The sequence below is a fragment of the Vidua macroura genome, chromosome 1 (genome assembly GCF_024509145.1).
Source record: "Vidua macroura isolate BioBank_ID:100142 chromosome 1, ASM2450914v1, whole genome shotgun sequence".
Lineage (NCBI taxonomy): Eukaryota > Metazoa > Chordata > Aves > Passeriformes > Viduidae > Vidua > Vidua macroura.
In genome coordinates, this window is record NC_071571.1 from 4,750,483 (window position 1) to 4,762,468 (window position 11,986).

At 46.7% G+C, this 11,986-nt stretch overlaps 1 protein-coding gene across 1 annotated transcript; it reads left to right on the top strand.

The window, feature by feature from the left end:
- The first annotated feature begins 41 nt into the window (after positions 1 to 41).
- Positions 42 to 11,863, top strand: MYD88 (MYD88 innate immune signal transduction adaptor). Its single transcript, XM_053993731.1, has 5 exons — positions 42 to 428; positions 4,808 to 4,939; positions 6,527 to 6,707; positions 7,240 to 7,331; positions 8,890 to 11,863. The coding sequence occupies exons 1-5, from the start codon at positions 83 to 85 to the stop codon at positions 9,042 to 9,044; spliced, it is 906 nt and encodes a 301-aa protein (XP_053849706.1). The 5' UTR covers positions 42 to 82; the 3' UTR covers positions 9,045 to 11,863.
- Positions 11,864 to 11,986: the final 123 nt, after the last annotated feature.

Below are 11,986 nucleotides of genomic sequence, written 5' to 3' on the forward strand. Positions count from 1 at the left end.
GGGCCGAGCGGGGGCGGCGCAGAGGCGGGGCGAGCCGCGAAGCGAAAGTGCCGGGAAGGGGAAGTTGGGAGCGCGGCCCGCCATGGCCACGGCCCCAGCGGACCCCATCGCCGGCCCCAGCCCCAGCCCCGTCCCGCCGGACCTGCACGCCGTGCCCATGGTAGCGCTCAACTACGGCGTCCGCCGCCGCCTCGGCCTCTACCTCAACCCGCGGGCGGCCGCGGCCGCGGACTGGACGGCGCTGGCGGAGGCGCTGGGCTGCAGCTTCCTGGAGATCCGGCGGCTGGAGAGGCTGCCCGACCCCACGGCCACGCTGCTGGAGGAATGGCCGGGACGCTGCCCCGGCGGGGCCACCGTGGGGCAGCTCCTCGCTGTGCTGCGCCGCTTGGGCCGCGACGATGTCCTGACGGACCTGGCCGGCAGCGTGGGTGAGGCGCTGGGAACGGGGAGAGCCGGGGTCGCCCGGGGAATCCCGGAGAACCTGGGGAATCCCTTCCTTGATGCCTGGGGAGGGAGGGGATGCTGTTCGTGTTGGTCTTTCTGTTCATATCGGTCCTTGCTCTTCGTGTTGGTCCTTGCTCCTCGTGTTGGTCTTTGCTGTTCGTGTCGCTCTTCGCTGCTCTGTCCGCGGAGGTGAGGTTAAGAAAAAATCCCGCTCGAGAAGAAAAGCCCTTTCCAGATGATGGAGTGACATCCTCTTTGTTGTCGGATGCTCCGAAGGCTGGAGCACCTGTGCCGTGGAGACAGGCTGAGAGAGCTGGGGGTGTTCAGCCTGAACAAGAGAAGGCTCCGGGGAGACCTTAGAGCCCCTTCCAGCGCCTAAAGGGGGCTTATAAAAGGAGAGAGAGGGACTTGTTGCATGGGTAGAGGGTGATAATGGTTTTAAATTAAAAGAGAGATTTAGATTGGATATTAGATTAGCTATTGGGAAGAAATTCTTCCCTGTGAGGATGCTGAGGCCCTGGCACAGGTTCCCAGAGAAGCTGTGGCTGCTCCATCCCTGGAAGTGTCCAAGGCCAGGTTGGAAGGGGCTTGGAGCAGCCTGGGATGGTGGAAGGTGTCCCTGCCCATGGCAGGGGATGGAATGAGATGACCTGTAAGGTCCCTTCCAACCCAAACCAGTCAGTGATTCACAGAAGTCTCACCTGGCTTCCAGGAGAGACGTGTGCTGTGTTTCTGCTAACCATGAGCCCTGCAAAGTAACCTAAAGCCCTATCTTATCCCAAACCTTCAATTAAAAAGTTTCTGTGTGTTGAAAGATGCTCTTAGCCAGGTTAGCCAGGAGACAGTGTGAAAATGATGATGTGTGGGTATAGTGTGATAGGAAGATGTTTGTTGGGGGAGATGAGGGATATGTGGAACTGGATAATGTCAGGGAAAAAAATTCCATGCAGACTGAAAAAATTGAGGTAGGTCAATGAGAAGAATGAAGGTCCTTGTGCTGTTTGGATATCTTCTTCTTTTTGGGCTCTTTGTATTCTTTGTGGTCAGAGAAATTCAGAGGAAACCCAGCTATCATCAGAAGGGGAAATTTTTTGCCAAAGTATTTCCAAAGCCAGAGAATTCCCTGAAGACCTGTGTTGTATAATAGAGCTTACTGAGTTAGCAAGGAGGAAGTAATAAATGTCACTTCCTGTTACTCGTGGAGATAAAGGAAGATGTAGAAATCCATCTCTGTTGAAAGCCTGACCAAAAAGCAATGGAGGACTTCCCTTTGGTCCTGTGGTTCTTCCTACTTAAGATGACAGTCTGAAGGCCAGGTTTTGGGAAGGACAAAAGCATCAGTGTGCTTTGTGATCTGCTTATCAGAGGTTCCTAACAAATTCGGGGGAGCTTCCAGCTGTGCAGGAGATTTGGGGCTTCACAAAAACCTTGGGATCACCCAGGCTGGTTCTGGCCCTGAGCTCAGGACCTGTCTGTCCCACTGGAAAGGAGAGTGGTGGATGGGCTTTGTCAGAGCTGGAATAGACTCCAGCAGAAAGAGTGGGAAGAGCCTGGGCTGCAGGAAATCACAAGTTTTACCCAGAGCTGGGTCATGCTGATAAGAGGAGACAGGTAAATTCTTGGAAGAGGGGCCCACTAAGGGCTGTTCAACAGAAATACTCTCTGTGGCTCAGGAAATTCTTCAACTGTGAACAGTCCAAAAGATAGATTATAAAAATAGATTGTAGATTATATGTAAAAGATAGATTTTAGGGAAATGCATACATATATATATATATATATATTAGGGAACTATCTCTGTAAGCTTTTTATTCTTATGTTCTCCCCTGGACACCTGGTTTTGTGCAGTGCTTGAGACAGGATGAAGCTTGGGGCCTGACCAGTGTGACTGTTCCTCTTTTATGATTTTTGGCTGAGAACTGCACTGAGAGGCTGTGACCTGTTGCTGGGAGCTCTTGCAGAAGTCAGAGATATTTACAAAGGTGGATATTTCCTTGGAATGGAAAGGAGAAAAAGGAAAAGTTTTCATGTACTCTTGTGCACGGTATTCCTGATGCCAGGAATCTTTGTGTATCACTGGAACTTCTTCAGTGGGATCCATCTCAGAATCAGAACATATCAGTATTGATGTCCCAGCAGCTTTGCTCTAACTGTGATCTTCCTAAGCAGTTTATTTCTCTGTAGAATAATCTTCAGGGAGGTGAATCTTTTTGCTTTGATACATTTGTGCTCTTTCCTGCTGAAACACGGTGATTTTTGTTTCTTCCCTGACCTGTTACAAAAGTGCTGCTTTCCTGCCTGACAGTTCCTGGATCTGTTTTCTCCGTGTTTTCATCATGCTACCGATTTTGTGCTTTAGATTTCATGTTTCTATTCTGTTTTTTTCCAATTCCTGTTTGACTGCCAGAGGCATGTAAAGCCTAGTTAGGTGCTTGGTGGAGGAGGACAGCTTGGAGGAGTTTCACTTTATGGTCCCAAAGTCATCCCTGATCCTTGTTCACTCTCATTAACCTGTACAATCAGGTGCTGTTTCCAGCTGGGGACTGATCCATCCCAAATCAGAGGCAAGGAGTGAGGACTTAGAACAAATACACTGAAAACTAACATTTCTATATTGAGTACTGTGCAATGCTGTTAAATAATTGCCTCTTCTTGCCTATTCAGCAGTATTTTGGATTGTGAAACTGGCTCCCAAGGGAATCAAGGCACACTTGAGGTGGTGGCTGTGTGCCAGTCCTCCCTCTGAGACTGCTGAACCCGTTGGCAACTTCAAAGTGACTTTAATCATGATTTCAAAGATACTGACTTATCTGACACACCTCATGCAACAGGCAGCTGGCAGGGAGGTGGGACCTCAGATAGAGCTTTAGTGAGGAAAGATGTGAAATCTGAACCTTCTTGCTGGTAAAGAATGTGGCTGATTCTCCCCTCTGCAGGACTGGGGAGGCTGAGGGGAGGAGAAAGGCAGATTGGGAATGCCTCAGCCTCAGGAAAAGCTTTGATCAGATCTGAGTCTCATTAGATTGGAGATAATCCAGTAACAAGATGCAAAGCTGAGATAGAAGCAGGGATGGGGGCTCAAGCTGGGGCTCCTGCAGACCTGCTTGTGCCAGGTTGTGGTACAGAAGGACTCACTGGGCTCCCACCACCATCCTGCACTTCCAAGGGATCCTTTACTCTGCTCTTGCACCAGTCAGCTTTGCCTGCTCATCAGTACTGATTAACACTTGTTGGTTTGGTTTTTTTTAAATTTTAAGTAAAAGCAGAGTCTCTATGGAGTTTCATCTTTTTCATAATTCCTGTTTTCAAATCTCCTTTTACTTTCAGTTCTTCTGTAATTACAGAGTAGCAGAGGCTGCAGAGTTTCTTGCTGGTTCTCCAAAGGCCTCACATTTAGATTTATGATTTATTTTTGAACCGAGATCTGTGCCCATCACTGACCTGATTGGGAAGTTCACAGGAGTGACTATGACAGGTCTTTGTCCTTCAGTTATCTCAAGGTGGGGTTCATGTCTACTCTGCTTGGGATAAGAGGATCCCTATTCCTGTTGCACAACATAAAAGCTGCTTCAGGGGCTCCTTAAAATTTTACGTGGTCCTGCTGTATGTGGTGAGTGTGGATAGTCACTGCCACCTGCAGTTGTCCTGGCTGGCAAAGGCTGGGGTGTGAATCAGCTCTTGTGTGTCTGCAGAGAATTGCTAAGGTTGGAAAAGACCTACAGGATCATTAACCCAGCACTGCCAAGGCCACCTCTAAACCCAAGGGCCACATCTATACATCTTTTAGATGCCTCCAGGGATGCTGACTCCACCACTGCCCTGGGCAGACTGTTCCAATGCCTGACCACCTTCCAGTGAAGAATTGTTCCCTAATATCCAATCTAAACCCCCAACCCTGGTGCAGCTGGAGGCCATTTTGTCTTGTCTTATGTTTTTTTTACATGGGCAGAAAGACTGACACCATGAAAACCTCCCCAGCTATTTTGTGATTTCAAATATTCCAAAATGCAGAACAGTGAGAGCAGATAGCAGAGTTGGGACCTCTCTGTACCTTATTCCTGGTATTAAAGATGTACTGGGACATAGTAGAGGTAAGGGGAGGAGGAAAAATAAAACAAGTAAAAGAAAGTACTTCTTAAAATATCAAGAGTGATTTTCAGGAATTAATTGCTAGAGGAGGTGATGAAGGCAGCATCAAGACGTTCAGAGAGAGGTGAGAGAAATTCTACATATTGAAAAAATCTGATAGGGGGTTCCCCTCCAGCATCCCTGATCCATGAAATAGCTATTCCTGTTTTAATGACCTCCAGCAGTGTAAACCCACATCACAGGAGCCTCTTGCCCTGGTTGTGTGTTTTTGCAGAGGAGGACTGTAAGAAGTACTTGCAGAGGAAGCAGGAAGAGGCCAACCAGCCTCTCCAAGTGCCAGCAGTGGACAGCAGCGTGCCGAAGACGTCGGAACTGATGGGCATCACCATCAAGGATGATCCATATGGTAAGAGCCCCTGCCTGATACCCTAAGACCACAGCCTGATACCTCCTGTTGGAATCACCTTCCCCATGGGAAGTGCAGAAAAGCTGTTTGTTTTCATCATTCCCACAACTTTACATACCCCAGGCCAGAATGTTTTCTTCATTTTTCCTGATTGTTAGAGCAGAGAGGGAAAGCAACCCTGGGAAACACTTCACCCAGGAACAGGCTGGCAGAGAGCCACTGGACACAGGTGGGAGGAGACTTCACAGAAATATGTCCCTTAGCCCAGCCTGGCCCAGAGCAGCAGCTGCTGAAAGCTCAAGGGGTTGGAGCCCAGGGGGAATGGTGTCAGAGGTGATTTCCCTGCCCTGTCTTTGGCAGGTGGAACCACCTTGAGTGAAAAAGGAAGTGGGTTTGAATAGGACTGGGTGTGCAGTGGGTGGAGAGAGGAAATGGGTTCTGTGTGTGCAGCCCTGCATGTGCAACCAGGTGTGTGCACGTGTGTGCTGGCCAATGAGTGGCCGCCTTTGCTGCATGTGTGCACTTCACTAACCACCCCCAAATGTCCACAGAGCAATATTCTGGTGTTTGTACATGGCAGCTTTGCCTGATGTGACCCCCAAGTTAGCATTGTGCCCCTGCAGCAGTACCTTCAGTTTGACTGACCTGGCAGACATTCCCCTTCTGCCTCACTGGATGCTTCTTGGGCTGAATCTGCCTGCTGGGTTGATACTTTCCTCAGCAGTTTTTAGAGCCTGACCTATTTTTTCACTGTGGTAGGCTTTAACTGGCATAAAAAATTGAATATATCTGTAGTGACATCGATATGGAAAAAAACTAACACAGTTGGAAACTATCCAGCAGTACTAAGGCACTTAATTATGAGAAACATTGCCCTTAAAATGCAGCACTTTAGTATTTGGATAACTGTTAAATAAACAAGAGCTGCCAGCCATTAATGTAATTGGAAAACAGACCCATTAGGATATGACTTCAGGTACCCAGGTTTGACATCTTAGGCATAAAAATGACAGGTTCCAAATTTCAAGGTTCACCCCACAGCTCCGTTGACAGCAGATGGCAGGATATTGCTGAATGCTGTTTTGCTTGGGAAGTTTGAATCTCTGTGACCTGAACTAGGGAAAAAGGACCCAGAGCCACAAGGATATTATAGATATGAAACTCTCAGTGAAATCCCAGAGTGTCAGGGCTCTGATTTGCATCCCCTGGGGTACTCTGCTCCCTCCAGCTCCACCCAGACTCCCTGTAGCTGGATGTTACTGCCTTCACAGATTTTGCCTGTCTGCACCTCAGCTCCTTTCCCTAACCCCTCCCAGGCAACATGGTTGTGTGTGAACAGCCTGGCCAGTGAAAGCAGCCAGGGCACTGATGAGTGTTGCCTCCTGCCAGCCCTGTTAAGGACAGGAGTTTGGGCTGAAGGGCAGCTCATCTAATAAAAGGCTAAATTACCTTTGCAAGTTTGGCCAGAGCTTTTCTGTCAGACTCACGATTCTCTGAGTTAAAGTCTGTGGGAGCTCTTGAAAGCTCACTACAGGAGTGAACTTCATTTATAGTAGAAGATGACAGCTACATTTTTAATGGTTTCAGGGAGTGGAACAGAGATATTCGATGCCTTCATCTGCTACTGTCAGAAAGACCTCCAGTTTGTCCAGGAGATGATCAGGGAGCTGGAGCAGACAGAGTTCAAACTGAAGCTCTGTGTATTTGATCGGGATGTCTTGCCAGGAGCCTGCGTGTGGTCCATCAGCGGAGAACTTATAGAGAGGAGGTAAGTGAACCGTGGCTGTTGGGGCCAGCTGTGAGTGTAGTGGAACATCACATTCATTTTACAGTGATGTCTGCAGCGTGGTGCCAGTGAAACAGCAAAAATCCACAAGAATGTCTTAATGGGGTTTGCTTTATGATCTTGGCTCAAGGTGGACGATTCAGGCTTTCCCCAGTGTGTCACTTCATTGTGTTCATGAGGAAGGTGCCACTGTGGTGATGCTGCTTATGTTCAATTGCTTTTCTTTGCCTTGTGTGTCATATAAAGACACAGGATCACATAAAGGTTGCACAGACAGTCTGGACTTCACTGTTTCCTCATTTTTTGGTACATAAGTGTATATCTGTAATCAAGTTTTTCTGTGTAACAACACTATGTGTCTGTCAGTTGTTCCTGCTCTGCAGTTAATTCCTGCTGGAACACAGACAGGTCCTTCTCCACTGGAGCAATTCAGAGCAGTACATGCTTCTGCTTGTGGGAATGAAAACCATCTCATTTGACATTTTATTTTTCTCCCCCCCTGTTTAATCTCCAGGTGTCGAAGGATGGTGGTTGTTGTTTCAGATGACTACCTGGAAAGCGACGAATGTGATTTCCAGACAAAATTTGCTCTTAGTCTTTCCCCAGGTAAGATCACACCAATATCCCATTTACAGCTGCACATAATCCTTTTATTATAGTGACATCTAAACCCTCAGCTGAGGTCAGTGGGCACTGTACCACTAGAACTAACAGAGGCTTCATAATCTGGTTGTGCAGGCAGGGGCTTGGGCTGAGTCCCTTGCCCTGCTTTTTACCTTCCCCACGAGCAAGAAGCTGCCTGTGCTGCACTGCTCCAGCTGTCAGTGGGATAATGCTGCCTGCTCCAGAAATGTCAGAGCTGCATGTCAGGCTTGTGAAGGGCTTCCAGATCCACAGGAAAAATTGCTGCTAAAGAGACAAGTAGTATAATAAATCCAGGATGTGAGTAAAGCTGGGAATTAGGTGACAACTAATGAACATGCAGATTTCAAGTTCAGGCTAGGTGGGCCTCTGAGTAACTTGGTCTAGAAGGTGTCCCTGCCCATAGCAGGGGGGTTGGAACTGGATGATCTTCAGGGCCTCTTCCAACCCAACCCATTCCATTTTATGATTCTTGCAGGGATCCTTGAGTATTGTGGATAGGTAAACAAAATATGGGATGAATGTTCAACTTAGGCTGGTAAATTTTTTACATATTTTGTTCTGAATTGAAAAGCCACCAATTTACTTTTGCCAAGTCTGTTGTGATTGCTCTTTTCTAGCCAGTAGTCATTCTACAGTTGTCTGTGTTGCTGGGGAGTAAGTGCAGCCCAGCCTAATAGTATGGAGGCTATGTAGAACTGGGAAGAGTATCTGGATATAAAGCCTCTTTTCTAGATCAGGCATCTGACGTGCCTTTATAAAGGACATGTCAGAGGTTAGACTGGAAGCTGGTGGCAGAGACAGGAATTCACTTCATCTTCCTTGACACATTAATTTCACATGATATCAGTTAATCCATTGAACACTCCCAGGATTTTGTACAGCCCCCAGTCATCAAGATTTGTAGAAAAGTCCTTTTAGTTCTTCACCAGTTTTTCGTGGGCATCACACCTTCCATTAGAACAGGAAAAGAAGTTCCATCTGCATGGCATGCCCTGAGCTCTGCCAGTGAGAACGCAGGTGGAAGTAACAGGCTTAGAGAAGTCACAGCGTTTCCTGTTTGTTTGGGGTGTTAGTAATGCACAAAAGGGTTTGGTGGCAGGCTCTGGGAGCTCCATGGATTACTCCAGCATCTGCTGCAGTTATGAAATCTTGGTTATTTGCCTCATCCTGGTCTCAGTGTCATCACTTGTGCTGGGCACAGTGCAGGTGGTGGCAGGTGGAGAGCTACAAGGGGAGAAGCTGCTCTGTAGAAGAGCTGCTCCTTCAAGTTTTCACCTCATGGTGTCTCAAAACCAGCAGTCCATGTTAGCAGGGGGATTCACTGGGGAACATCTGCAGCCTGAGTAAATCAGGACTCAGAGACTTGCTCTCCAGAGTGAGAGCTGGTTGCAGTATAATCAGATGATGCTCAATCAGGAGCACACCTGGGTGTTGTGATGTGCCTGCTGTGGTGGGGAGGGAATGGATGTGGGCTCTGCCTGTGGCTCTGTGTAACCCTCTCTGTGTGGCCTCTCTTTAGGTGCTCGTCACAAACGGCTGATTCCGGTCAAGTACAAATCCATGAAGAACGAGTTTCCGAGTATCTTACGGTTCATTACCATTTGTGACTACACCAATCCTTGCACCAAAAAATGGTTCTGGACGAGACTGGCAAAATCCCTCATGCTGCCCTGATGCAAAGTCCTGAGAGCTGGGTGCTCTTGTAACCTGTCCTGGATGTGCCTTCGGACCAGGGGTGTCCTTGACACAGGCTCTTCCACCACTTCAGAACCTGGATCCTTGCTTGGAGCCTGAGATTGGGAACAAAGAACTCTCTCCAGCACTTCTTCACAGCTATGAGGGGAAATAAAGCAACTGTGTGGGTGTTCCGGGTTAAGTCAGTGAGCAGCAGCATCCAGCATTTATTGAGTAGTCACTTTCACTAAAAATACTGAAAATACACATCTAAAGAGTGTCTGATACAGGAAGATTCTGTTGTAAGAATTAGCAAGACCTCAAAGCCTCAAACTGCAGGTTTTGTCAGTGTTCTAAACAGTAACATCGAGACTTGTGGGAGATTTACCATATTGGACAGGTCTGTATCTATTCAGGTCACATTTGATTCAGTGACCTTATACCAGCATTTAATATTCCCAGATATTACTAAATTTTTACTTCTCCTTCGGGAGAAATTCAGAGTCTTAAAATACATCTTTTCAGTGACAGTCCTTACTGCACAAATCAGGGGCTGCTGTTGCTCATTGACTTGACCAAGGTCTGCACATCCGTGGGTCCAGATCTCAAATTCTTTCACTTCTAAAAACCTTCCAAAACACAGCAGCTTTTGGGATGCCTCAAAGGCACAGGGCTAAACACTGAATAAGGAGTGTATTAAATTGACATTTGGGCTGTTTAAAATATGGAAGTGAATGTTACATTAATAGGAAAGAGCCTAATTTAATTAACTGCCACAATAATTACTGTATTTCTGTGACTAAGGCTCGGAGCAATGTCGAGACTGCTCTGCTTGTTAGACTTGGCCTTGAATCCTGCCTGTGACTACTGGATCTCATCAGTGCTCCAGGGTGGAGGTCAGGAGTTCTACCCAAAGGAGTGTTTAAAGCAATCCATTGGTGTATTAAACAGATTTACAGTAAATATTGACTTTTTAAATTGGGGAAGAGATGAATCTTGTTTATGTGTCTGCAGTTGCTTGAACTCTGCCCCTTTGTTCATTACTTCAGCCACTGACTAATGTTGATTTTACAGCTTAATGTTTTACTAGTTTACCTTTTTAAGGTTGCATCTGGATGTGATTTTATTTTTTCAATTTTAGCTTTGTTTTAAAGCATTACTAGGACTGAGACAGAAATGGGCTCCTGCCCCCTCCCTCACACTCCCTGCCAGTGAATGAACCCTTAGCAGGGATGCTGCCAAATCCTGTCCAGGTGCTGCTGCTGGTTCCTCCCGGCTGACAGCAGCAGCCCTTGACCTGAGCATGGTGAAGCTCATTCACGCACATCATGTTGGCAGCAGGAGCCATTTTTGGATAGAGCCAGGAGCTGGGTGTTTCTTCTGCAACAGTAACTGCTGCCATCGTGCCAAGGTGACATTTGCACCTTCCTGTCTTGCTAGAACAAGTGAGAAGTCTGTGGGCACGGGAGGAGGAAAAGTTAAGCTGATGAGGGGTTTCTGAATAGTTTGTTTTATTGCCTTGGGGCCTCTCCTGCAGAAGTGGAGACAGCTGCTTGCCTCGGGCTTTCTGCATAATCGTTAAATGTTAATTACAGAAGAGGTTCAGGAGGCTGCTTGATCCCCAGGCGCTCCGGGGGCTCAGTGAATTCTCATACTCTGGAGAGCCTATAAACATCAATTATGGGTCATTACTCACAGGACCGAACCAGATTCCTCCTGCCTGGAGAGCTGGAAGGGCTCTGGTGGCTCGTTCAGGGGAGCTGAGGCAGAGGAGCCCATGCTGTGAACGCTAGAGGGAGGCCATGGCCCACGCTGCACCCTGCGAGGGAATGCGGGTGGGATGGGGAGACACGGCACTGACATGGAAAAACCACAAGTGGGTTCTCCTCCTCTTCCCCTTGCTCCCTCTTCTGAGCAAGGTACACCAAAACCAGCGAGAATTTTGGCAGCTTGAGCCTTGTGCGGTGTCTTCAGAATCCTGATGGTTTGGGACTTGGTGTGTTGTATATGATGGGAAAGTAACAGCAGGAAAAATGATGAGGTTTGTAGTAGATGATTTGGTGATCACCCAACAGGGAAAGTGCTGGTTCTGGAAGGGAAAGCAAACAGAGGAGCTGAATTTCTAAATTTTTTGAGTTCAAATAGATAAATGCCGTATTCCAGTTAGTGGTGAAAGATGTTGGGATCTTGTTACCACCCTGCTTGTGGTGCCCTGGCCCTTCTCTCTGCTTGGCTTGGATGCTGGGAAGGTCTTACTGTTATGAGGCTGTTGCTTTATTACAAGTTACTATTTATGTTATAGGCTAAAATAATTATTTTGGGGTAAAGAAACATAAAATATGCTTTAAATATGTATCTTTTTCTATGTAAACCCCAGAGTTTATGCACTTCTGACACTTTCATATCTGCATTGTCACAATAACTTGAAGTGTGACATTTTAAATGGTGCAGAATGTAGTTGTTGTGAACCATTTGCCCATTTCAGTGGCATTTTGGGTGCTCCTCCCCTCTTTCATGTTCAGTGGAAGGTGGAAATTTTTGGACATCTTTAAAAAAGGGATTTATAAAATTGTGATGTTACAGGGTTTATTTTGTTTCTGTCCCTCATTGAAAGTGTCTTAGTTGAATTTGTTAGTGCCAAATCATTTATTTTTATATACAGACGTATATATTTATAATAATTTTGTGTCCTGATACAAAGGGGGAAAGCATGTGTTTTTATAGGCATTCTGAAAATAGACAATGTTTCTGTTTTTCTCCTCAAAAATCCAAACTTTTGCTACTTCTGAAAACCTTTTAAAATAAAGGATGAAAATCCAGCAGGCTGAATCTGCTTTCTGGGTATAGAAGAACAAAACTGTGTCTCAAAATGAATTTTAAGTGAGGAATGATATGGGGTAGTTATTTTCTTTTCATGTTTTGGTTAAGTAACTTCATCAGAG

What these genes read in the sequence shown, in the direction of transcription:
- MYD88 (XM_053993731.1), top strand. Translation starts at nt 83, where the DNA reads ATGGCCACGGCCCCAGCGGACCCCATCGCCGGCCCCAGCCCCAGCCCC. An exon ending in GGACCTGGCCGGCAGCGTGG is followed by an intron (nt 429 to 4,807) that starts GTGAGGCGCTGG and finishes GTGTTTTTGCAG; the next exon opens with AGGAGGACTGTAAGAAGTAC. An exon ending in CATCAAGGATGATCCATATG is followed by an intron (nt 4,940 to 6,526) that starts GTAAGAGCCCCT and finishes TAATGGTTTCAG; the next exon opens with GGAGTGGAACAGAGATATTC.